The sequence below is a fragment of the Microcaecilia unicolor genome, chromosome 2 (assembly GCF_901765095.1).
Source record: "Microcaecilia unicolor chromosome 2, aMicUni1.1, whole genome shotgun sequence".
Classification (NCBI taxonomy): domain Eukaryota; kingdom Metazoa; phylum Chordata; class Amphibia; order Gymnophiona; family Siphonopidae; genus Microcaecilia; species Microcaecilia unicolor.
In genome coordinates this window covers 377,674,293-377,701,510 of record NC_044032.1, presented here as the reverse complement: position 1 = coordinate 377,701,510, position 27,218 = coordinate 377,674,293, and the positions used below count along the sequence as shown (strand labels likewise).

Here is a 27,218-nt window from a genome sequence, read left to right as displayed (position 1 = left end):
TTCTGAACAGCAAATACGGATGTTATTTAGAAAGCCTCTTTACATAGTAACATAGTAGATGACTGTGTCAATGTTTAACAAAAATATTGACTAAAGTCCTGGAAGTTGCATTAACATCCATGTTGTGTCTTTGTTCTTTTTTCCTCCAGCACCTTCCCCGATCAGTATTGTGAAGAAGGGCAAGATTGCCAAAAACAGCATCTCCCTGTCGTGGCAGGAGCCAGATCGCCCCAATGGCATCATCTTGGAATATGAAATCAAATACTTTGAAAAGGTGTGACAGAATGTAATGCATCTTTAATATGTTTTGATTGTTGCTTTCCAGCTATAATTATCTAATTCTCAGAAGGGAATACAACAGTTACATGCATAAAACCAAAGTTAATTGATTGTTTCTGCAGCAAATTATTAGGAAGACTGGAAATGTGTGTGTTGTGCTTTTAGCATACCACTGCCATTCAACAGCTATACTAAAATGGCATATCAACATTATTTCAGTATTATTCCATTAATATAACAAGCTTCTACTTTTCCAAACTAGAATTTAGCTTATATGATTCATACAAGAAACTTCATATCCAGTATCATTTTTTATACTACTCATTAAGTGGGGGGTGTTTACTAAGCTGCAGTAAGCAGCTTGTGCTGCTAGTAACATGGGTAATCATTAGCACGCATGCACACTAATGGTTACTATGCACTAAAAGCAGCCAGCATGGTTTTAAAAAAAATCTCACACTAGTTACTTAATGTAGTAGGGGGCAGGTTATGAGGGTGAAAGGTTGTGGCCAGCACCAACAGCTACAAGGCGGGATGGTCCTGTGCATTAGCTGCTGTGACTTCTAATAGTGTAGCTGCACTTAACACCACCTCAACAGGAAACGTGAAGTTCAATTGCAATAATGGCTCTCTGGCAGTGCTACCACTGCAGTCAACAAATCACTCCTCCAATCCACATCAGGCATCTCCACTTTCCCAATCCAGATGCCCCATGGAACTTCCTCCCTTGAAGAGAACCGCTAGAAGCATCTTCCCAAAAATAACCCTCCTGACATTGACCCCCTGATACAGATACCCCTGACAGAGGTACCGTATCACAATCCAAAATACCCCAAACAGGCACCCCTCCACTTCCCTCCAACAGATATTCCCCAATGACACACCAATAACTTTTTGCTGCTGCCCAGCCTCCCTCTAGGATATGCCTGGGAGTTTCTTTTGTAGTCTTGTGGACCAGAGTGAGAGCAGAAGCCTTCCACTCCAGTCCCAGCACTGCTAAGTGTTTAAAATGGTACCTATGGCCCGGGGGGGATAGCTACATGGGGCCACAGGGGCATGGGCCCCCACAAATTAGGCCCTGGCCCCCTCTACATTTGACCCCCCCCGCCCTGCCGCCGCATCAGGTACATTGTTTGCTGGCGGGGGTCCCCAACCCCCACCAGCCGAAGAGTCTTCTTCAGTGCCGGTTGACTCCGGCACCTTCGTTATGTGATAATCTGTTTCTGATGCCTTTCGTCCTGCATGGGGCTACATACAGGACGTGCACGGTGCAGGATGTTAGGAATTCAAAACAGATCATCACACAGGGAAGATACCAGAGTCAACAGGCGACGGGGGAGGGTTTTTGCGGCGGCGGCGAGGGGGTCCAAAGTGGTGGGGGGTGGCGGCGGGGGGTAGCGGCAGTGGGGGGAGGCGGCTAAACAGTGCCCCCCACCTTGGGCTCTGGCCCCCCTTCCCACCGCGGTCTGGCTATGCCCCTGCTATGGCCCCTAGTGGTGGACTTGCGGTACTATTGCTGGGAGTCCTCCATATAAGGGCAATCACAGCAGAGAATGTTCTGTGAATTGCATCAGGACTGCATTAAAAGCCCCAGCAGAAAGCATAGATACACCTGAGCTATCTGCCAGTGAATGTAGCATAGGGCCTGTACAGTAAGGGGCTAATATTTATACATCCATTGCCTGTATAAATGTTTAGAATACTGGCATATATGTATGTATGTATGTTCACTGTTCTGCAAATACCTGCTTAACTTATATCGTGTATATTTGCAAGGGGGCATACACAGAGGTGAACATAAGAACATACAAATATCCACACTGGGTCAGACCAATGGCCCATCTATCCCAGTATCCTGCTTCTAATAGTAACCAATCCAGGTCAGAAGTACCTGGCAGAAACCCAGTTGATAGCTACTAATCTCAGGGCAAGCAGTGGCTTCTCCATGTCTGTCTCAATAGCAGACTATGGACGTTTCTGCCAGGAACTTGCCCAATCCTTTTTTAAACCCAGATACGCTAACTGCTGTTTCCACATCATCCGGCAATGAGTTCCAGAGCTTTGAGTGAAAAAAATATTTCCTCCTAATTGTTTTAAAACTATTTCCATGTAACTTCATTGAGTGTCCCTGATCTTTAAACCTTTTGAAAGAGTGAAAAATTAATTCAGTTTTACCCATTGTACACCACACAGGATTTGTAGACCTTAATTGTATCCCCCCCCCCCCCCAATCCATCTCTTTTCTAAGCTGAAGAACCCTAACCTCTTTAGCCTTTCCTCATATGGGGGGAGTTCCATGCCCTTTATCATTTTGTTCGCTTTTCTTTGAACCTTTTCTAATTCCAATATATATTTTTGAGATATGGCGACCAGAATTGAATAAATCAATGCTCAAGGTGAAGTCGCACCATGGAGCGATACAGAGGTATTATAATATTCTCGGTCTTATTTTGCATCTCTTTCCTAATAATTTCTAGTATCCTGTTTGCTTTTTTGGCCACCATCGCACACTGGGCAGAAGATTTCAGTATATTTTGTGTACAACGACATCTAGATCTTTTTCTTAATTGCTGACTCCTAAGGTGGAACCCAGCATAACATAACTATGATTTGGATTACTCTTCCCAATGTGCATCACTTTGCATTTGTTCACATTAAATTTCATCTGTCATTTGGATTCCCAGTCTTCCAGTTTCTGAAGGTTGTCTTGTGTTGTGACAGCTTTGAATAGTTTTGTGTCATCTGCAAATTTAATCACCTCACTCGGCATTCTGATTTCCAGGTCATTTATAAATATGTTAAATAGCACTGGTCGCAGTACAGATCCCTGCAGCACTTGACTATTCACCCTCCTCCATTGAGAAAAATGGCCATTTAACCCTACCCTCTGTTTTGTGTCCAATAACCAAATCTTTACCCACAGTAGGACATTGCCTCCTATCCCAAGACTTTTTAATTTTCTCAGGAGTCTCTCATGAGGAACTTTGTCAAAATCTTTCTGAACATCTAGATACACTACATCAACTTGCTCACCTTTATCTATGTGTTTATTCACGCCTTCAATTAAATAAAGCAAATTGGTGTGGCAATTTCCCTTGGCTGAACCTATGCTGACTGTGTCCCATTAAACCATGTTTGTCTGTGTTCCATAAAAGTTTCCACTATTTTGCCCAGCACTGAAGTCAGGGATCACCCCAGAACCCTTTTAAAAAGCGTAATTACATTGGCCACCCTCCAATCTTCAGGTACTATGGATTTTAACCCATTTGTGCCCAGTGTTCCCATAATTTGTTCCCATGTTATTTTGGCTCTAATAGCCTCTTTCACTTCCCGTTTTAACCATGCTGGCTGATGCTTGCTCTTCTTTACACCTTTGTTAATACGTGGAATACATCTAGTCTGGGCTTCCACAATGTTGTTTTTAAAGAACATCCATGCCTGATTTAAAGTCCTAACCTTTGTGGCCAATCCTTTTAGTTCTTTTTAACCATTTTCCTCATTTTATCATAGTTGCATGGATGGGGCATAGCTGGATCTCTCAGTTAAATGTGCAGCTTACAGAATACTGAAAGTTATGTGCTGCAATTAGGCACTTGCAGCTACATTAGCTCTATGGATGAAGTAAGTGAGAGTTCCTAAATTTTAGGTGCATACATATCCAGTTACACTAGTATTCTATAAGGGAAAGTAGGTGCTTACATTCGTTTATAGTATAGGCCCCTAGTGTGTTCCCACCAGATGCCACATTGAAGATATCAGATTATAGAATTACCCCCTATATGTCTGCCCTGCATGAGTAGCCTAATGGTTAGTGCAGTGGTCTGAGAACCAGGGTAATCCAGTTCAATTCCTGCTGCAGCTCCTTGTGACTCTGGGCAAGTCACTTAACCCTCCGGTGCCCTAGGTACCTGTACATAATATATAAACTGCTTTAAGTGTAACCACAGAAAGGCAGTATATCAAACCCCCATCCTCTTTCCCTTTCCCTAAGTACAGATCCTAGGCATGCCTCCTGCATTTACCACACAGGCTTTGTCATGGTGGTCATTGCTGATTTTCATGCCTTGCTCATTAGTGCCCTATTCCTCCTTCTAAACCTTCTAAAATTACCTGCAGTTCCAGTAAGTGACCTGTGGGGTCACTGTAGAGTGGTGGAGGCCACGCTGGTGATATCATTAGCATTGAGCACTTCTTAAGCTGGCTACTCAGTGTGCTCAGTGTTCTGGCAATTATCCTTGATTAAGCCCAGGCCTGCCTGGGGCTCTGCTAGTTTCAGCTTCTGTTTCTTTGCGAGGCTGTGGCCTGATGTTTTGCCTACAGCTTTCTCCTTATGCTATGTTCCAGTGGAAATCTGCTTCCAAGCCAGGTTGTCCTGAGAGGTAAAGCTTTGCTACAGCTTTCTCCTTCTGTGGTGTTCCAGTGGAATTCTGCCTCCAAACTTGGTAGTCCTGAGAGCTAAAGTTTTGCATACAGCTTTCACCTTATGCTGTGTTTCTGTGAAGCCTACTTTCAAGCCTGGTAGTTCTGAGGAGTAAAAGCTTTGCCTTCAGCTTTGACCTTTGCTTTGGTCCAGTGAAGCCTGCCTGCCAAGCCTGTGAATCCAGAGCCTTCCATGCCTCAGCTGAGTTTCCTGTCGCCCACAGTGAGTCCTTGGTCGCTGTATGCAGTGAGTGGATTTGTGCTGTGTTTAGGACTGTGTGGCCTGAATGGCGGGGAGTGCTGCAGGTGCAGCGGCTGAGGCCACGTCTCGAGGCATCTCTGCACGAGGGAGCGATGCTTGGAGCGTGGAGGAGTCCGCATGGGCTGTTCCTGGCCCTTGGTTGCTGTGCTGGGCCATTTAGTCCTCTGCCTTGGGAGCTTCGGCTCAGGCTTTGTGTTTTATCTTGCCTGTCTTGGGAGCATTTCGGGTGCCTCAGTGACTGTTTGCTTGTCTTAGGTGATATCCCTAATCTTCTGTGAGTGGAGTGACCCGCTCTTGCCTCTACCTGCGGTGCAAGTCCTTAAGAGACTCTTTCTTTTCTCTTTGTTTTGCTTCTACTCCACTCTGGTTTTGAGGGAGCTTTCTGCGGTTGTTCAGCGGTTCAGCTGAGTGTACTGACAGAATGAACCCTTTTCTTAACCACTAGCGGTGTCACCTCTGTCAGCTAAGTATTGCCTGTTTGTCTTTGTCCCGCTAGGGCGGGCCCTTTGCCTAGTCTATTGTGTTCTGTTGTATGCCATATGTTGACATTGCTCTGTTAGTATTGAGATGCACAGCTAGGCTGCTTGTGTTTGATTTCCCCTTACAGCTAGGCTGTTCTACTTTACTTTTACTGTATACTTTACACTTTGCATTGTTTCTGCTAGGTAGACTGTGTAGCTAGGCTGCCTGTCTTTCTTTCTGTGCCGTTTGGCTACCCTTTAGCCTTGTGTTTTTTTGCTACTATTAAAGCTTCCTCAGTTCATCTTCTCTTGTGGTCCAGTCCAATTCTTTGGAGTGCTCCTAGTTCTGAGGGGACTTGGTCTACCCAGAGGTGGTTGGGTGATTCTCATGTGGCCACATCTGGGCCAAGGGCTCACAAACATCACAGGCTTTGCCTTACCTTTCTTTAGGTTTTGCACTTAGGTACAGTAAGTGCAAGAACATACCATATATTAGTAAATATGTCCCTAAAGGGCTTATGTAGTAAACCAAATTAGATGTTTTGAACATGAGTTTTAATGGGCATTAAGTGTTATGCCAGAGCTCCCATGTTGCATTAAAAGTTAGCATTCATTAACTGCTGTAAGAAACATGTGGAGGGTAATTCTATAATAGTGCACCTATATTCAGGCACCAAGAAATCACATAAATAACCAGAATACCGGCATATACATGTGTATGTGCTCATATATTGCATAAAGGCAATATTTTGTTTATGCTGCAAGTGATTTGTGGTGCTAGATTCACGCTCCAGTCTTTTTGAAGATGTGTATTCAAATGCCACCACTTCCAAGCTTTCCCTTGTTCATGCATTTAGGCTGCAAGAAGCCCAAGGGAACAGTATGGTTTAGGGGGTGATGAACTTTTGTGTACAAGGAAGGAGGTGGAATGTGAGCCTACAGAGTGCAGGAACATCACTCCAACTCGCTGACATTATTCTGGTGGGCCGGATTCAGCTTCAAAAGCCAGCAGATCTCTGTGGCACAGCCGCAGGGCATGCCAGGCCCCTTGTGAGCCCCTTTGGAGCCCTGGTGGAATCTCTGTAGATCAGGATCCCTCACATTTGAACTTTGTGACTACCCTAGAATGGGGAAACGTAAGGCCAAGTTGAAACATCTGTGAGTATTCCTGTACTTCCAGGACCAATTGAAAGACACCTGATACCCCTTTGATCTCTGGAGTAGACCCGGGCGCTTCTTTACATTCGGGGGATGCTTCCCATCTTTCCCCAGTTGGGGGTTTATCCCAAAGTGGTTTTTCTCCCCTTGGGGAACTTTTAGTAATGCAACAATCCTCATCTTCCTTTTTATCTAAGGTTTCTTCAGTTGCTCCAGTTATATTTCCTGTAGAGGAACCAGTGGTGGATACTGGTTCCCCTCGTTTCATTATTGCATATGTGGATAATTGTAAAGAGGACTGAAGCACTGCTTCAAGGATCTGTACAACAATTCTGTGACTTTTCTTTAAAGTAGATGATTTAGAACATAAAATAGTTTCTCTTAATATTTCCTCTAAGATAATAGAATCTCAGCTTGGTGGTATTAAACAGGTTGGGGCTTCTCATATTAAGGATAGCCTACACCTGCATAGACAACTTGAGGTTGCGGAAAACCAATTGAGATCTTCTAATCTGATGTTCTTAAATTTTCCTGTTTGCCCGTTGGTTATCTGCTGAGATACTATTGAGGAAATATTTCAAAGAAGTGTTGGTGTTGCCTAATGCTGAATCAGTTTTGATTTCTAAATGTTTCTATTTGCCAAACAAAGCATTGAAATCCCAGCAGGATGGAGAGTGTGATGTCCTATCATCTCATTCTAATATGATGGAAAATTTGACTGCTTTCTTAGAAACTTCACATGATGATATCATTTGACGCATCACTCTGCTGGTTTCTTTTGCTTTGGATATAGATAAACTAATGGTGTCGAAAACTTATTTTGGGAAGAAAGATTTTCTTTTTTTGTGGTGGTAAACTTTAGATATTTCCTGACATTTCTAGAGCCACTCGGGTCAGGCGTAAACAATTTATTCAGTTCAAGCTTAGAGTTTTGGCTCTGGGAGCAAAGTTTTTTTTTTAAATTTCCTTCTAAATGTTTAATTTCTTTGTCTGAAGCTCAATATGTCTTTTTTTTAAAATCCAGATCAGCTAGAGAAGTTCTTGTTAGATAGGGAAGCTAAATAGTCAAGTGAATGTGGTAAATTGTAATTAAGATTGCCTTAAGATAGTCAGGTAATTGTTGATGTTATTTAGAAGTTCTCTTGAGATGCGTTGACATCAGCTCCACTCTCCTTCCATAATGTGGACTATTATGTTTCTGGTACTTTTGTTTGTACTATTTATTGAAATTTCAATTAAAAAAAAAAACTTTTGTGCACGAAAGAGGAGTGGGACTTGGTATGATAATATGTGATGATCTTAAGGTGGCAAACAGGCAGAAAAGGCAGCAGGAAAAGCTAGAAGAATGCTTGGGTGTATAGGGAGAGGAATGGCCAGTAGGAAAAAGAGGCGATGATCCCTCTGTATAAGACTCTGGTGAGACCATTTAGAATATTGTATACAGTTCTGTAGACCGCACTTGCAAAAAAGATATTAACAGGATGGTTTTGGTCCAGAAGGCGGTTACTAAAATAGTTAGTGGTCATCATCATAAAGCATATGGGGATAGACTGGAGGATAGACTTAAAGATCTCAGTATGCATACTTTGGAAGAAAGGCGGGTGAGGGGAGATATGATAGTCATTTAAACAACTATGCGGCATAAATGCACAGGAAACAAATCCCTTTCAATTGAAAGGAAGTTCTGGAATGAGGGGGCATAGAATGAAGGTGAAAGGGGATAGACCCAGATGTAACCTGAAAAAATACTTTATCATGGAAAGGGTGGTAAATTTGTGGAACAGCCTCCTGGTGGAAGTGGTGGAGATGAAAACAGTATCTGAATTCAAGTGAATTTGGGACAAGTACATAGGATCTCTAAGGGAGTGATAGGGAAAGTAGATGGCATGGATGGACAGACTGGAAAAGGCCATATAGTCTTTGTCTGTCTACATTTTTCTATGTTTCTTTAGAATGCAATTTGAAGGTAGGTGTATACATGGACAGAGGCTGGGTGACATGTGGATGTGGTGCACATCTACACACGTAAATTATAAAATTACATGTTCTTGGTGCCTAAATATTGGTGCCTGTTGATAGAATTACTCTCTACACATTAACGGGCAATTCTATAATCCAGGCACTCACATAATTTGTGAAAGAGAAAGTTATGTTAGTGGAACTTCATGTGGTTAATCCATTGAGAAGTACAAAACATCTGAGTTGTTGATTTAATACACACATTCTTTAAATACGTGGACAACAGTGTTATGATTTCATTTCAGAATCCTTGAGAAGTCGCACTCTGTGTGACCCTGATACACCATGGTCTTTGCATCAGTTTTCAAAGTAAAAGTTCTTTAGTTACTTTTTCACAGTGAAATTACATAAGAAAAAAGTGATTTGCACCTGCTTTTTCTTTGAAGACGTATTCTGTTAAAAAAGGCATGTAGGAATTGACATTCAGCATGTTTAAGTGGGCAGCAAAGGATCATGTCTGCTGAAACCACATCAAGCAGGCTGGGAGCCAATATTCAGCAGTGCCACTAAATATTAGCTCTGACTCCAGTGACCCTCTCCAGTGAGTGCTACAGTGGTCGAAGGGCAGAGTTGGGGCAGAGCCTAGACTGATGTGGGTGCCAGCTGTTTTCAGTGCCAGGGCTGCACAGCTAACCTGACACGTAGGATTGCACAAAAGACAACTCAAACTTTGCCTGCGGGTATATCACTGAATATCAACTGTAGCTGAATGATTTTGGTAGACAATGCTGATGTCCTAGATATTCACTGCCTGTGACTGGATATAGTCTGACACTGAATAGCTAGGTCTAATTGGGTGGAGGAGTAGCCTAGTGGTGAGTGCAGCAGACTTTGATCCTGGAGAATTGGGTTTAATTCCCACTACAGCTCCTTTTGTGACCTTGGGTAAGTCACTTAACCTCCATTGCCCCAGGTACAAATAAGCACCTGTATGAATGTAGTTGCAAAAAACACAGAAAGGCAGTATTCTAAAGTCCCAATTCCCTTTCCCTAATTTAGCCAGTGGTAGTTAGCATTTAAAAACAGATCTTTAAAGAAACACCGACATTAGCTGAATATTCACCTGATAGCTTTCAAAACCCAAAACTGTGAATGTTGTTTTCTTTCCTTACTTAAACCTACTCTAGGAATATATCTGCTAACATATAGGTGAAAATATATGTGGTGTTCCGCAATCCACAGATTTTTATCCACAGACGTGGTTAGCAAATTTCAAGTAGCCCATTTCTAGTATTTTATCCATGGAAATGATGTTGACAGTTGCTTTGTTTATAAAGAGAAGTACTTCTTACTTGGGGGGGGGGGGCAGTTTTATAACAGATTTTTCACATGTATGGACACATATAACACATATAAAATACATAGATGCTTATTTGTCTTTATAAAATAGGCTTACTGTAGGAGCCTACTTGATTTTATATAAAAACATAGAAAAATGAAGACAGATAAAGCCCATCCCTGCTATCTACTATTCCTTCCTTTCCCTTATAGATCCTATGTACTTTCACCAAGCTTTCTTGGATACTGTTCATCTCCACTGCCTCCACTGGGAATTCATTACACTTTCTATTCCTTAGGTTACTCGTCCTGAGTCTATCCCCTTTCATCTTCATCATATGCCCCTTCATTCCAGAGCTCCCTTTCAATTGAAAGACTCGATTCCTGTGCATTTATGCCACAGACATATTTAAACATCTCTATTTTCTCTCCCCTCTCCCACCTTTCTTCCAAAGTATACATATTGAGATCTTTATTATGAAGCTGACTGCCTATTCCTCTCTGTATACACCCAAGCATCCTTCTAGCTTTCACTGTTGTCTTTTCTACTTATTTGGCCACAGTAAGATCATCGTTTACAATCACTCTCAAGTCCCACTCCTCTTTCTTGCACAAAAGTACTTCACCTTATAAACTGTACCACTCTTTCAGGGTTTTGTAGCCCGAATGCATGGCCCTGCATATTTTAGCATTAAATCTTAGCTGTTAAATTCTGGACCATTCTTCCAGCTTCCCTAGGTCCTTCCTCATGTTATCCACACCATCATTGAAGTCTACCCTATTGGCAACATTGGTATCATCTGCAAGAGGCAAATCTTGCCAGACAGCCTTTTGGCAATTTTGCTTACAAATATGTTAAAAGAATCAGACCAAAAACTGAAGCTTGCAGCACATTACTAGTAACATTCTTTTTCTTAGTGTGAGCTCCATTTACTACTACATTCTGTCGCTTTCCACTCAGAAAGTTCCTAACCCAGTTAGTCACTTCAAGCTCCGCACCAAGAGCACTCAGTTTATTTATAAGACATCTATGTAGAACTGTATCAAAGGCTTAGCTAAAATCTAAATACACCACATCTAGTGTTTTTCCTTGATCCAACTCTCTGGTCGCCCAGTTACAGAAATTAATAAGATTTGTCTGAGAAGACCTGACTCTAGTGAAACCATGCTCCATCAGGTCCTTTTAAACTAGGTGATCTGTTTTAAAATTACTCTCATAGTGTTTTTTTTTCCATCCAGGAATTCCCTCACAATCTCTCCTAGAAAGCTATATTCTGAGATCCCCAGGGTTCTTTCCTAACCTAGTTAGACGAAAAATAAAAGTTGCAATTCCTAAGGTTAAAATTTTGCATGTTGCATGGATACTATATAAAATGACAAAAAAATCAAATTTTTTTCAAGTAAATTTGGAATAAGAAACCTGTGAAGGAATCATTTGGACCACTAAATTACTAAAGGGGTCTTTCACTAAGCTGTGGTAGCTTTTTTGAGACAGGACAAAGACAAAACAGAGAATTAAAAGATTTCTGTAATAGAAAGGGTCACTGGCTTTTGTCAAGCCTAATTGGCTGACAACCTGGAACTGAGTGTGGCATCTGTCAAAATCAGTTATGCAAATTAGGTAGGAGGGGGACTATGGCTCTTCAAACACAGCTCTGCTTTTTTTTTTTTAATTGATGACTTGTCCTGTGGGTGTTTCATGGTTTGTAAAACAAAAAGTCTTTTAAAACAGTCATGTGAGAAGCTGTACCTAATTTTTACTTCTCCTCAGTCTAAAGGCTGAAATTCCTTTTTGTTCCTGAGAGATAATAAGTCATTTGATCTTGATTGACCATAGTAAAAATCAATCAATAAATTAACCCCCCCCCCCCCATGCACACACACACACACACACACACACACACACACTTTAAGAGCTGAGACAATAAAAGGAACCTCCTCTGGGGATGTATGGGGCAGTGTCTGGTGATGGACGCCACTTCCCATCATATGATTTACACTACTCATTATCATCTTGGATTTGTCCAAGAAAACAACAGGGCAGTATATCTGCAAGATCCAAGACAATGGCACGATACTGTTGGTTGAATAAATTCATCTTCATATAGATTTCTTCATCTGTTCTGCTTTTTGTGTTGCCATCTTGTATCTTGGATTTCTGACATCACTTCCTGTGATACTGTGGGCACTGCCATCTTGGATTTATGTGACCCATAGCTGCCATTTTGAAAAAAGGGTGTGGCCAGGGTGGAGTTCACTTCCTGTGACATCACCAAAAGGAGTGGGGTTTAGGTAGGAGATGATGTCACTTCCAGTGATGCCATCAAAAAGAGCACAGCTGTGCAGGAGGGCTGTGGCTTAGGTGTAGAGCAGGTGGGGCTAAGATAGATCCTCACTTCTGATTGTTTGACAACCTGAAGTGGTCATGGCACCTGTCAAAATTTAATTATGTAAATTAGACTTGACAAACGCTAGTGAACATTACTACTGCTGTACTTCAGTCTTTAACAAAAAGGATATCAGGGAGATATCTATTCAGGAAATATTCTTTGATAGTGATGATTCAAAGTAACTGAAACAAATCTTGATGAACTGGAAAAATGTAATAGAGCAAACTGACTAAAGTGTAGTGAATCTTCAAGAATGGATGGTAAACATCCCAGAGTTCTGAAAGAACACAGGAAGTCATTACTTGTAATAGTTAACTTCTAATTCAAGTCAGATACAGCACCTGAGGATTGGAGGGTGGCCAATGTAACACCCATATTTAAAAAGGGTTGCAGGAGTGATCCAAGGTACTACAGACTCTAAGCAGGGGCAGGGCAAAATGGTGGAAACTGTTCTGGTCATACAACCAGAGCAGAAGTAATCCACAGGAAAGTTGTTAAAACTGTGCACAGTTGGTAAGCACAACTCTTGTGAGTTGAATCATATGCACAAAAAAGAATAATGATCAGACATTTGTACTTAAGTAAACCCTTGTAATAAAAAATGGGGTCCTTTTTATTCCTTCCCTCATCTCCCCCCCCCCCCCAACCCCCCAACTTTCTGCAGGTAAACATTTGTACAGTCTTTACTATGCACATACTTTTATCCATACCCAAAACGTTGGCAAAGAGGCCCTTGAATGTAATTTAAGCCTAATTGGTGGTGCAGATGACATAGGTACTTTATACTTGTGTTGTGCATCTTGGCAGGATTTTCAGAGTGAAACTGTGTGAAGAGTTTCCCTTTAAAAATATGTTTGGAATCCTGTGGATGAGACTCTTTACTGAAGTGAGGAAGAAATGAGTAGACCGGAAACAGATCATTAGGTATCTCCAGGTTACTAGTAAATCAAAAGAGGCAAATGCTCAGGGTAGAAAGAATGATCTGGAATAAGAATCATGATGCAAGGGCACAGGGGAAGTAGAAAGTAGATTCATATCATAACAAACTATTTCTTCTCAGAAACAATGCACAAAATAGCTTCCCAGTGCAGACTGTGTAGATCAAAATTGATTACAGATTCAAACATGATAGAACAAGCAGAGAAAATCTGTAGAGAAAGGAAAGTGAGAGCAATGCCAAATATCATATTAGATGGGGGAAGGGGTTCAATAAACCTCCTGATCATTATGCTCTGCTAGTTTTTGTGTTCCTCTGAGTATGTCTATTATCAGTAGAGCTTACAGATCTATTATAAATATCAGCACTTTAATTTATCATAGATGATACCAGATGTTATTTATTTTTCATTATTTCTTATTTTCTTCATACAGTACAAAACCTTCTTTTATTGAAAACAAAATAAAGCCCTAGCAATTCCATGTGTTCTACTAAATAATGTACAGCTGTGCAGTAGTAAGTTCAATAAAGGCAGTCAATCATCATCATTCTATAGAGATACCCCACAACATGAAGTGCCATTTTAATTCTGATGGCTATTCGAGTAAAATTACTCCGTAAGACAAAAAGGGCCCTGTTTACTAAGGTTCGCTAGCATTTTTAGCTTATGCTAAAAATTAGCATGCGCTATTAGAGACACCCATGTATTCCTATGGGTGTCTCTAGCATTAGTATCAGTCAATCTCTAAAGAAGCAGCTGCTCCAAAATGACATCCACAATAACCTTTGAACAGGAAAAAAAGCCTCAAAGAGCTCACAGGTCAAAATCTTAGTAGACCTAAAGGAGCTAAAACGGATCCACTGATCCTACCATCATCATTGGCCAAAAACCTATTGATCTAAACGCTTCCTGCATCAGTACTCAAATCAAAAAATATATAATTTAACGTTAATGGCATAAGGTGATTTAAAGAGCACGAACACTTATCTTTTAAAAGCGTGCTCATCGGTCGCGTTGCTGTGGTCTCTCTCCAGGACTGATACCTAGCCGACGGTGGCCAGCATTTCGCAAGGCTGCTTCAGGGTCTCGGTGTCACAACAGAGAGGAGAACAACACAGAGAGGAGACTGGAAGCGCGTTGAGAGGCTGTGTTGTTCTCCTCTCTGTTGTGACACCGAGACCCTGAAGCAGCTTTGCGAAATGCTGGCCACCATTGGCTCGGTATTAGTTTTGGAGAGAGACCACAGCAACGCAACTGATGAGCACGCTTTTAAAAGATAAGTGTTCGTGCTCTTTAAATCACCTTTTGCCATTAACGTTGAATTATATATTTTTTTATTTGAGTACTGATGCAGGAAGCGTTTAGATCAATAGGTTTTTGGCCAATGATGATGGTAGGATCAGTGGATCCGTTTTAGCTCCTTTATGTCTACTAAGATTTAGAACTGTGAGCTCTTTGAGGCCTTTTTTCCTGTTCAAAGGTTATTGTGGATGTCATTTTGGAGCAGCTGCTTCTTTAGAGATTGACTGATATTTTTGCATAGCAGCACCCGAGAAGTTGATTGAGTTTAGTGTCTCTAGCATTAGCACATGCTAATTTTTAGCGTGCGCTAAAAACACTAGCGTGCCTATAGTGTGGCTTAGTAAACAGGGCCCAAAGAGATTTAAACCTGAGTTTAAAATGTATTTAGTCAACCACCCTTTCATAAAATGGCTTTACATTAGAGAACTTGCAATCCTGTTCTTAGTTTTATTTTATTACTTTCTTTTAGAACACAAAATAATAGATACATAACTTAACCAGTATACATAAAATGAGATATATGTATTTCAAGCTTGTTACTTTTTGATGGCCAAGGACCAGGAAACCAGCTACACAATCATCAAATCAAGAGAGACCGAGATCACAGCCGATGGACTGAAACCGTCATCACCATATATCTTCCAAATCCGAGCACGCACAGCGGCAGGATACGGCAGCTTCAGTAGAAGATTTGAGTTTGAAACCAGCCCTGTCTGTAAGTTCTTTTAATTACCATCTGCTCATGACCTGTAGTGACTGTGGGAAAATTCTGCCTTTCATATTGTTTTTCTTCTTCTTCCTGGAATGGTCTCTGTGGTGAAGAAATCTTTTGTCTTGTAATTAAGCTGGGTAGGTTAACAAATCTGTGCTTAATTCCTCATCTTATTTATGGCCCTGTTGACTAAGCAGCATTATAGGCGTGTTAACATTTTTATCGCGTGTTAACCATGTATGTGCCTACAATATCCCTATAGGCGCCTACATGGTTAGCGCGCATGCTAAGTGTATGTGTGCTACAAACACTAACGCACTTTAGTAAACAGGGCCCTTAGTCTAGTGGGAATAAACCATCAGGACAGCATGAAAGTTAAAAAAATTTGCCAAGCTTAGGCTAGATTTAGTAAAAGATGTACTGCATTACCACATGCTAATGCACATTATTGTGCATTCTTTTATGACTTACTAGTAAGAAAGGCCCATTTCTGAGGCCAATGAAGTTTCTGAGGCCAATGAAACGGGCGCTAGCAAGGTGCTTTCCTTACCATCCCCCTCCCCTTGTTGCTGGACTTACCCTCCGTGTTGATCGCGATGGATCAGCTGTTCGGACGGCACTCCGTGGGGGGGGGGGAGGTGGAGGATCTGCGTAGGTCGCTGTTTTTCTGTGAGCATGGGGGGGTGGAGCGTCGGAGGGCGTTGGAACTGGGGTTTCGTTGAGTGTCATAGCCCCGCCCCGAACGTCATCACGTTGTGACGCGTGGGTGGGGCAAGCACTCATGGTGGAAAACTGATCTGGACCATGACAACGTAACTTGGAATGCTGGGTAAGTTTGCCTCATAGAACATTGGCAGTGCGTTTTATATAGAGAGATTACTTAATAACAGATATTAATGCACTTTAGTAAATCTAGCCCTATCTTCAAGAATTCCTTTTTCTGCTGACCTTCCTCTCTTTGAATGGCTACCACTTATTAATCGCTAGTTATCATATCTGAACTTTCTAGCCTTCACAGCTTGGATCAAGAAAGAGAAGTGTTCCTTAGGAGGCTGTCTTCTGAAGTATGATACATTGTTTAGCATGCATCTGTCCCACTGTTGCTGACTGGGAGGCATCTCATCGGCTATTGAAAACCAGAAGGCAATTAGATTGAAAAATAATCAAGCCTCAAAAAACAATCTGAAATTCTGTTGCATTGTAGTCAACATATAGTTGGATGGGAGAAAAAGACCTCAGAAGTCTTTGCAGAGATTAACATTGAAATATCTCAGCAGATTAGGCTGAAGGTTTCTTTCATTGGTCATCCAGCAATATGTTGATTAGAATGCAACTTCAGTTTCAGATCATTTTTTGAGGTTTAGGCATCTCCTTACTTTTACTTTTACTTTTCTTTACTTTATTTCTTATGGATTGCAACATACTCAATGGAGTTCAGTGTGATTTACATAAAAAGATAACTGGACAATCCAGGAATTACACTCAATTATATATCAGACAGCAAACAAGTTATTATATTGGCACTCACTTCCACTTCCGTACTCTCTCACAAATTAAACCACATAACTACCATCTTTCATGGAAGAAAACTTGCCAGCAGCTTTATTTCAATATCAACCAATCAAAAAATAATTACAAACTACTAGTTAACAAGCGACCTTCAAATGACCTTACCATCTATGTTGCTAGTTGGTGCCGAACCAGCTGCCAAAATTCCATCAAATTTATTTAGTTATTCATCATATATATTCTAGTGAGACCTGTGGTGCTGACAAGGCCTTACCTTGGCTTGTTGAGATTTCGTACACAAGCATCTCAAACCACAAAGAAAATAGTAGTTCAGATCATAAATGCAGGCTGCTTGACAGCTGTTCATTGTCTTTTCCTGCTGCTGTGACCCCCTACCCCCAACCCAAAAGAAACAATCCCAGCAATGCAAACAACACAGCACAAAACAAGAATGATAAGCACATATTTCCAGTAAAATTAAAAAACAAAACTAATACCCCCCCCCCAAAAAAGGGGCGGACCAGGTGGGAGCAATATTATCAAATTTAACACCTCCACGTTCCCTCTACAACCACCGACCACTCTACAACCACCTTCTTCACAGAATATCTCCTCAGCCTCAATGTTCCAGTTACTCCTTCCCACCTTCCCAGAATACCAATCACATCCCAGCTTCCATTAACCCTTTCCTCCTCAGCATTCCTCCCAATGCCCATAATTAAACTCCACATTAAGTTCTACAAACCTCCGCTTAAATGTGCTTAATTTCTTTTAATATAATTTTAATTTTATACCCAGCTGCTCCACATTAATTAATTAACTTTATGTGGATCTCCCAATTCTGCTATTAAATGCTTCCTTCTTACAATATGAATAAACTTTAAACTAATTTCTATGCCATTAATCCTTCTTTTTTCATTTCACCTCCTCTCCCCACCCCACCCCACCCCACCCCACCCCACATCATGAATGCACTACCCAGATGGCATACATTTCTGCTGGATTGATACCAATGCTACATTGCCCTCAGGTAATTCCTCGGGCTTCCTTTAAAACATATTTCTCAAACAGATAAGTTTTCAGAGCTTTCCGAAACATTTTATATAGAGGAATTACCTTATTTGAATTGGGATAGAATTCCACCACTTTGCTGATAAATATAAAAAGGATGAATTGCGTAATGTTTTATACCTCACTCCCGTGGAGAGGGGAAGATCATATTGGAAGCAAAATCTTTCCAAGACCACAGCCTATCCAGTATTGATGGCTGAAGTACATTCCTTGACTTGACATGAGAAAACTAATGAAACTGTTGTAACTAAACTATTCCATTTGGCCAAATGAGAAGCTCTGCGACACGCAATAGAACCTCAATACAAAATGAATGGTGTCAGAATATATTTTATGTCTATGAGAAAATGCTTAGTTCCATGGATCATGTATGTAAAACCTAAGAAACCTTACCTGCCTTAGGGGGTCTTTCACTAAAGCTTAGCTTGAGTTATCTGCAGCAGGGCCCATTTTATTCCTATGGGCTCTGCTGCTGCAGATAACTCGATTATAGACTATGAGTGCTCTGCACGTAAATTTAAGCACAGGCATTTGCTTGGTGAAAATGGTGGAGCCTAAATTTACACATGACCACTCTGCTTAAGCGTGATTCTATAGACCGTGCTGAACTTTAGGCGCAGCTTATAGAATACTGCTTAAGTGAGGAATTTTGGTGCCTTATATGAGCAAATGCCACTGTTTGCATATATAGGTGTTTCTAAAATGACCCCTTTAATCTCTTTGGTCAGTATGAAAAGCTATAGAAGAAAAGCATTTGTTATTTCTTTAAATTCATTCCCATCTGTTTGACATCTGTTTGTGTTCCTTCCACTTGTGATGTATTTGAAGATGATTGCATTTGTTGGATTATTTGTAGTAAATAATTAGCAGATTTTAGTACACACAGCTTCAGCTTTAGAAATGTTAATTTCTTTCTTCATCTCTCTCTCATTCACCCCTGAATAATTCACTGCTGAGTCACTTTAAAGTTGAAGTAACAAAACATCTGTTTACTCACAGTTTGCAGTTAGATTATAATCAGACAGGCTTATATATACATATTACTATACATTTGTATTATCAGCTCCTTCCATGTGCTTAGATGGTAATGGATGCTCACACCACCATAGATCCTCTCAGGTTAGGAGAGATCATGAGCTCCATGTGCTCCATGTGCTGCATCTGCTGCATCTAACCCCCACAGGAAGTTGCATAGCTATGTGACCTCTCTAAGTAATTCACATCAGAGGTCACAGAGTAATCACAGAGAAATAATAGGTGACAGGCAATGCATGTAAAATACAATTACATTCCAACAAACCCCTTCTCATGCATAACTGTCATGCAATTATTTATTCATACAAAGTCCAAGCTTTATACGCAGATTCACAAAATGTTCTCTGGGTAACGGTTTGGTCATGATGTCAGCTGTCATCTCACTGGTGTGACAATAGTGTAGACTGATGACCCCTTCTTTCGCCAACTCTCGCACGTTGTGGTATTTCGTTGCGATGTGCTTAGTGCGTGACTGAACCTTGTCATTCTGTGACAGTCGGATGCAGCTCTGATTATCTTCCATTATCTGGATTGGTCTCTGTTCAGCTATTCCAAAATCCAGCATAAGTTTTTCAATCCACATCAGTTCTCTGCACGCTTCCGATACAGCCACATATTCAGCTTCTGTAGAAGACAAACTCACAATACTTTGTTTATGACTGGCCCATGAAATTTGTACATTTCCATACATAAACACATATCCACTTGTGGATTTATAATCAGAATGATCCCCTGCCCAATCTGAATCACAGTAACATATTAGTTTTGGATTACTATTGGCTGAAATCTTTAATTTACAATCAATGGTACCCTTTAAATACCTTACCATCCTTTTAACTGCAGTCCAATCTGATTTGGTAGGTGAGCTGACCCTTCTGCTCAAAATTCCTACTGCATTTGCTATATCAGCCCTGTACGTGGTAGTTAGATATAAAAGCTTACCTATGGCTGATCTATATTGGATGTTATCTGGTAAAGGTTCTCTTACTGTTTCATCCTTCAGAAAATCAGTGATCATGGGAGTGCTTACAACTTGGGCATCTTGCATACCTAAACTTTCAATAAGCTCATTTATTTTCTGCTTCTGGCTTAGAAGATAAGAACCATCATTTTGTTTCTCAATTTCTATACCAAGATAGTATGACACATTACCAAGTTCTTTTATCTCAACATTGAGGTTTAAACACTTTACAATGTCCTTGTACTCTTGCTCACTTTTGCTTGCAATGAGCAGATCATCAACAAAAGCTAAAATGTATGCATATTGTCCATTTGTGCACCTAGTGTACAAACATTTATCTGCTTCACCTTGCTTAAATCCTAAATTTGTCAATATTTCATGCAATTTATCATTCCAACATTTTGCACTTTGCTTTAATCCATAAAGACCTTTGTTTAATTTACACACTAGCTGTCTTTGTTTTGTATTTATGAAACCTGTTGGTTGTTCCATGTACAAGTCTTCAGTTATATCTCCGTGAAGAAACGCTGTTTTCACATCAATGTGGTTGACTTGCATGCCTTTTGAGACTGCAATGCTCAGAAGTGTTCTTATTGTCGTGTGTTTCACTACAGGTGCAAACACTTCATCAAAATCTTCTCCATATTTTTGAAGATATCCCTTTGCGACTAATCTGGCTTTATACCTTTCCACTTTTCCTTGTGCATTCCTTTTTAACTTGAATACCCATTTGCATCCTATAGCTTTCTTGCCAGGAGGTAATTTTGTAAGAATCCAAGTATTATTTTATCCAATGCATCAATTTCTTCTTGTGCAGCTTTATGCCATTCAGCAGCTTCTTCTGCTGGCATTTTCTCAATCTCATCCCATGTTAAGGGCTCTTGAGCTTCTGCTGACTTTGTTAGGTAAGACAGTCTTGGGGGTGGAACACCTTTGTTTTCCCTGGATGAGCGTCTGACAACAGGTTGGTCTGACCTTTCCGCATCCTCTAAATCTGAGAGTCCTTCTCCAATTGATTCCCCTTCTCCAACTGTACTGTCTTCTTCAATGATCCTTTCTGTGTCTGTTTCCTCTGCCTGTTCCTCGTTAGATACAGATGAGTTGCTTTCAGACATCTGCCTTGGTATGGCATTTATATACACTGGCATGTCTATTATGGTTCTAGTTTCATATTCTGGATGATAAGGCTCATCTGGGATAATCCAGCCTTTATCAACCCTTTTGTTTTCATCAAAATATGTAACATGTCTTATGCCAACAATGCCAGTTTTCAGATTCAAAATTCTATATCCTTTGTGTCCTGGAGCATAGCCAACTAAAATGCCCCTTTCTGTTGTGGAATCCAGCTTATGCCTTCTTTGCTTTGGTACATGAGCATATGCTGTACTTCCAAATGTTCTTATGTGTGACAGGTTTGGCTTCCTACCATGCCATGTCTCATGTGGTGTGCGCTCAGCGCCTTTAGTTGGCATTCTGTTTTGTAGGTACACTGCTGTGAGAATGGCTTCCCCCCATAGTCTTTTAGGGAGATTGCTATCTGACAGCATACATCTGGTCATTTCCACAAGTGACCTAAATTTTCTCTCTGCAACAGAATTTTGTTCTGGTGTATAAGCTACTGTTGTGATATGCTGAATGCCTTCTTGTTCTAGAAATGTGCGCATGCTTTGTGAAGTGAACTCACCACCATTGTCGGTCTGAAGAACCTTTGGTTTTCTTTCAAATTTATTGCTCACCATGGCTACGTATTTCTTCAGCATGTCTGTGACTTGACTTTTTTCTTTCAGCAAATAGACCACACAGTATCTAGAGAAATCATCCAAGAATATTAGCACAAATCTGTTATTTCCCAATGATGGGATATTAAACGGTCCACATAAGTCACTGTGTATTAAGTCCAGTACTTTTTTACTCCTATTTCCTGTGTATGCAGGAAATGAGGGTCTCACACCTTTTTGAGTAACACAGTCTATGCTTTTCTCCATTTTACCAGCATCTGCACTTATCTGAATGCCGGTGGCCAGTTGCTTACTGTAAAGATCCTGGATCACCTTAGAATCACGATGTCCCAGGCGGTGATGCCAGATTTCCAGACTACATTTACCATCATTCTTCCTTACTTGCGCCATATGTGAGGCTTCACCTGAAATGTTCAGCTTATAAACATCATTATGCATAAACGCTTCAGCATACACTTCATCATTTTTAGAGATTGTGCACTTACTGTTTTCAAAATGAATCACAAATCCCTTCTTATCTAATGTAGATACACTAAGCATATTGCAAACTGCTTGGGGAATATACAAGACATCACTTACAGGAATTTCTTTAACTTCATTAGACACTTGCATTTTAAGAATCCAATACCTTTTGCTTGGATCTTAGCAGTCCCTGCGTTTGCAGTTTTAAGAATACCTTCCTCTGGACACATTTCCTGAAAGAAATTCTTACAATTGGTTAAATGGCATGTGCTCCCCGAATCCAAAATCCAAGTACTTTCATTTGAATTATTATTTACCATAGTCAAAGATTTTTCTGCCATTAGAAAGCCCTTGTGTTTATCTTTGTCCTTCATACATTTCCTGGTTTGAAAATTCTTTAGTTCCATTGGCTTAGGTGAGCTAGAGGGAGTGTTTTGTGTTTCCTTACACCATTTAGATACATGTCCCTCCTTTCCACATGAGTAGCAAATCAGCTTGCCCTTGGGTGGAGTTTTCCCATAGCTCCGCCTTCCTCTGTTCTTTGCCAAGAAATTTGTTTCATTTCTCTCTGACTTGCTTTGAGAACACATCTCCTCAGAATCATTTATTATGCATTCCTGCCTTAGTTTTGATGTTGCCTGTTCAAAAGATTGCCCTTCAATGGCCTCATTTACAGACCTAAAAACATCAAACTTCTTTGATAGTGAGGTAAAAAGAAATGCTCTTTTCAATGCATCACACATGGGAATTCCTGAAAGTTCTAGCTTTTGAAATGAAGACATAAGATGCATAATGTGATCATTACATTTACTTTATCCCTTAATTTGGTTTCATTCAACTCTGCCAACCAAATTGGTTGCTGCTTTGCATATGTAGTTGCATACATAGTTCTCAGTTTATATAAAATGTCCTTTGGTGTATCTTTTCCCTCCACTAATATGGCTTGTTTCTCTGAGAGAGCTTCCAAAAGCATGCACTTCACATAATAGTTTGCATTGTCCCATTCAGCCATATTTTCAGCTGTTCTGTCTTGGTCTAAGCATATATCTAATCTTTTTGCTCGAAGGAGACATATGAATCTTAATTCCCACTGCTGATAATTAAACTCAGTTAATTTTGGCACCTTGAGAGAATAGAAAAATGGTGAATTTCTTCCCTCAGCCATTTTCTTAGCCTTCTGTCTGCTGTGTGGGGGGAGAGAGAGACAGACTGAATCTTTCCTTTAAAACTTAAGAGAAAAATGTGGCCTTTTTTTTCTGCCTGGTAATATTTCTCTTCTTTTTCAATTCCTGGCCCTGGGCCCATAACCCTTTTGTTGGATTATTTGTAGTAAATAATTAGCAGATTTTAGTACACACAGCTTCAGCTTTAGAAATGTTAATTTCTTTCTTCATCTCTCTCTCATTCACCCCTGAATAATTCACTGCTGAGTCACTTTAAAGTTGAAGTAACAAAACATCTGTTTACTCACAGTTTGCAGTTAGATTATAATCAGACAGGCTTATATATACATATTACTATACATTTGTATTATCAGCTCCTTCCATGTGCTTAGATGGTAATGGATGCTCACACCACCATAGATCCTCTCAGGTTAGGAGAGATCATGAGCTCCATGTGCTCCATGTGCTGCATCTGCTGCATCTAACCCCCACAGGAAGTTGCATAGCTATGTGACCTTTCTAAGTAATTCACATCAGAGGTCACAGAGTAATCACAGAGAAATAATAGGTGACAGGCAATGCATGTAAAATACAATTACATTCCAACAGCATTCCTCTCCTGTTTTTTTCTTTGGACTTTCCGAAATCATCCTTCTAGCAGAGGCAGATGCATCAACAGAAAACTGTTTGTCATTTCGTTAACATTGTTTTACTTGTATAATGATGTAAACATTGAACAAAAAAAGAACTGCCTGTGGTATAAATGCATTTATTATTGCATTACCTTTTTATTATATTCTATTACTAAAAAATAAAAGCTCCATTAGGGTGGTAAATAACTCTCAAGTATGACAGAAAAGTCCTTACTGGAGTCTTAAAAGTCCTCATTTACAGTGCTCTATTTCAGTAATCATATTTCAGTATGAATATAATAAAACTGAATGGCATTTATGCAACTAGATTTGGCCCCATCATCCTCGACAGTCAACTTGCTGCTGCTTTCCAAACGGTCTTAATCCTTGCTCAAGCTTAAAATGAATGGAAGTTCATGTTCTCAGCTTTAAAATTACTATATTCTTCATATTGTACTGTATTTCTAATTTTTTCAATGTGAACTATTTTTTTTTTTTTGTTACATTTGTACCCTGTGCTTTCCCACTCATGGCAGGTTCAATGTGGCTTACATGGGGCAATGGAGGGTTAAGTGACTTGCCCAGAGTCACAAGGAGCTGCCTGTGCCTGAAATGGGAATTGAACTCAGTTCCTCAGTTCCCTAGGACCAACATCCACCACCCTAACCACTAGGCCACTCCTCCAGGTTTTTGCTAGGTCACTCAAAACTTCAGAGCCTCCTCAATAGTAACACAAAAGGGTGATTTTCAAAATAAATACCTGACTAATTCTGGCAATTAAACAGCTATATCTTGGTTTTCAGCAATTTGTCCCCACTTACCAGCTGAATTTCATGTTGCTGAATTAATAAGGTAAATCCATCAGGGGGGGGGGGGGGGGAGAGTTATCAACACGGGCTACTGTTAAGATCGGTTATTTTCCACAATTGGGGTTATTTTACTACAAATTGGGTTATTTTAGCACAGGTCTCATTGCATAAAATTATACTCTTCTAAAATGTCCCAACTTGTGCTAAAATAACCTGACCTAACAGTAGCCCATGTTGATAATTTCCCCCCTTTAACTGTTTAAAAAAAGAGATTAGCTTCAGTTGGGGGTCTTAAGTCAAGCTTTGCCATTTAACATTGATTTTCACTGTTGTCTGTTTTTATCCACACAACCCCTTTTGCTCAAGCAGCTGTCTTAAATCTGATGAGCAAAACGTTCCTGTCTAGACTTAGACTGATGGCTAGATTTGGATGAAAAATCTCCTAAAGATATCTGGCTAGGACCTAAAGCATCCAGTCAAATCTTATTATATAATGGACATGTTTTACACAGTTTTCTGGTTACTTGCATTACAAGCCTATGAAGTTTGTAACCTTGATAAGACTGAAAACAATGTAGCCTATGGGTGTTCTACATAACCAATAATCCCCTAGTTAGCAAGCAGAAAAACATTTCTAGTTCTGCAACCCATACGGTCCTGAGCTTCTACTCATCATTTAGTTGATTTTCTTTTTCAATAAAAGTACTCTGTGCCAGAATATACTCAGAGAAGAATAATGAACTGAATACATAGGCAGCCCCATTTTAGATAAGATGTAGAACAGTGCTTCCTGACTTTTTTTGTTGCTGTCACCCCATGATTGTAGTCAAATAACAGTGTGTGACCTCCTGGAGTTCCAGAATAATAATATACTATGGAGAGTCCACCTAGAGGCAGGTTTTGTGATCCCATTTGGGGGTCCCAACATGCAGTTTGGGAAGCTCTGACATAAATGTTGGAGTTGAGCTATCCAGGTTACAGGTCAAGTGAAGTTCGGTTTCAGTTTCGGCTTTGGCGCAGAAACTGGGCCAAAATCCAGGTTTGGCCATGCTTCAGTATCAGCCGAAAATGCCAGTGCATTTTGGCTGAAACACAAACTCCCTTCCGCTCTTGACCATAACATGACCACTCTCTACCTGCCCTCTCCCCATCCCCAGCAAAAGGGTTGCCCTCCCACTATCCGAAGGCCCAGCAACTGGAGATTGCTGCTGCCTATGCCAGTTCCAATCTCAAAATGGCTACTGCAGCCTCTTGTGGCAGCCTCACAAGGCTGTCACGGGAAGTACAGTAGCCATTTTGACTGCAAAGCTGGCATAGGCAGGAGCAACTGGGGATAGCTTCTGCCCCTAAGAGGCCACTTGGCCACAGGGCTTCTAAAAGTAGGCCCAGGGAGGGCCTACAAGTTGTAGGAAAGTGGACCTTGTAGTTAGGAGGGGGATGTATGGCCTTGGAGGACCCTCTCTCTGCCAGGGGGGAGAGGTGGGCAGGCAGGGGTTGACAATTTCAGTTTCAGGAGAAAACAAGCCCCAAATTTTGTCTGCAGATTCGGTTTCTGCCAAAACTGAGGACACCAGTTTTGGTCACTCTCTAGTCCAGGTCAGGATGCCTCAAGTTTCACTAGTATTTTAGAAAAGAAACTGCTGACATAGAGGCTGTTCTGTAATACTGGAGAAATGAACATTCATGAGTGGGGTGGCATAAACATCTATCTTAGAAAAATACAGCATGGAAATCAATGTGTTTGTGCTGGCACCTACGTGTTTGTACTATAGAATATCATCATCGTAAACGTGTAGGTGCCGGCACATGTTACATGTTTATCTTAAACTCCTCCCTGCCTGAGCCCTGCCCCCTTGACTCAGCAGGGATGCCCCTCCTTATGGTACTCTCAAGGTGACTAAATATAGGCACACAGTTATAAAGTTACCTGCTCAGTGGCATAATGGCTATTGATGCATTTCCTTCACACCAAGAAAAACGATGCATGTGTTTTAAGGAGTGAAGTTCTTTCAGGCATATTCCTTTCATGTTCCTCACATGGTAACTTTCTGACAGAAGTATGGCTGGACTTGAAAATGTAGGGCTTGGGCAATTTGTCAACCACATGTCAAAGAGGAGGCTGAAATAAGAAATTATTTTCATTGCAGAAGGACACCCGATAACTAGATCTGTGATGACTTCTTCTGAATGCATCAGTTAGAACCATCATATCATAGATACTGTACTGAGACTGGCAAAATAAAGACTCCTGTGTGAACTGAATGTCATTTCATTTCAATTTCCATATCATGGTTTCTTTTTTTCTTTTCCCTCAGCAGTAGCTGCATCCAGTGATCAGAGCCAGATTCCTATAATTGCTGTGTCTGTCACAGTGGGAGTCATTCTGTTGGCTGTTGTTGTTGGTTTCTTTCTTAGCGGAAGGTAAGCAAATGCCCTGTACTATTTATTGAATGTTTGCAACTTCAATAACATATAAAATAAAGTGTACTTTGATATGATCACCCATCGACTTAAGGAATGTCTTCCTCTTTATACAATCACAAAGCTACAGTGATAGAACAGAACAAAGATTGCTGTGGTATACTATAAATTATTCAATTTCATCATGTTTTGTGATTT

At 40.6% G+C, this 27,218-nt stretch overlaps 1 protein-coding gene across 2 annotated transcripts in view; it reads left to right on the top strand.

The window, feature by feature from the left end:
• EPHA5 (EPH receptor A5) overlaps positions 1-27,218 on the top strand; it is a 609,249-nt gene that overhangs the window by 451,296 nt on the left and 130,735 nt on the right. Inside the window, exons 6-8 of one of the 2 annotated variants that reach the window (XM_030194566.1) lie at positions 150-274; positions 15,062-15,221; positions 26,918-27,020. In XM_030194566.1, coding sequence (XP_030050426.1) covers positions 150-274; positions 15,062-15,221; positions 26,918-27,020 — 388 coding nt within the window. Of the gene's footprint in view, positions 1-149; positions 275-15,061; positions 15,222-26,914; positions 27,021-27,218 lie in introns of both variants that reach the window. The other variant, XM_030194568.1, reaches the window with a different exon arrangement.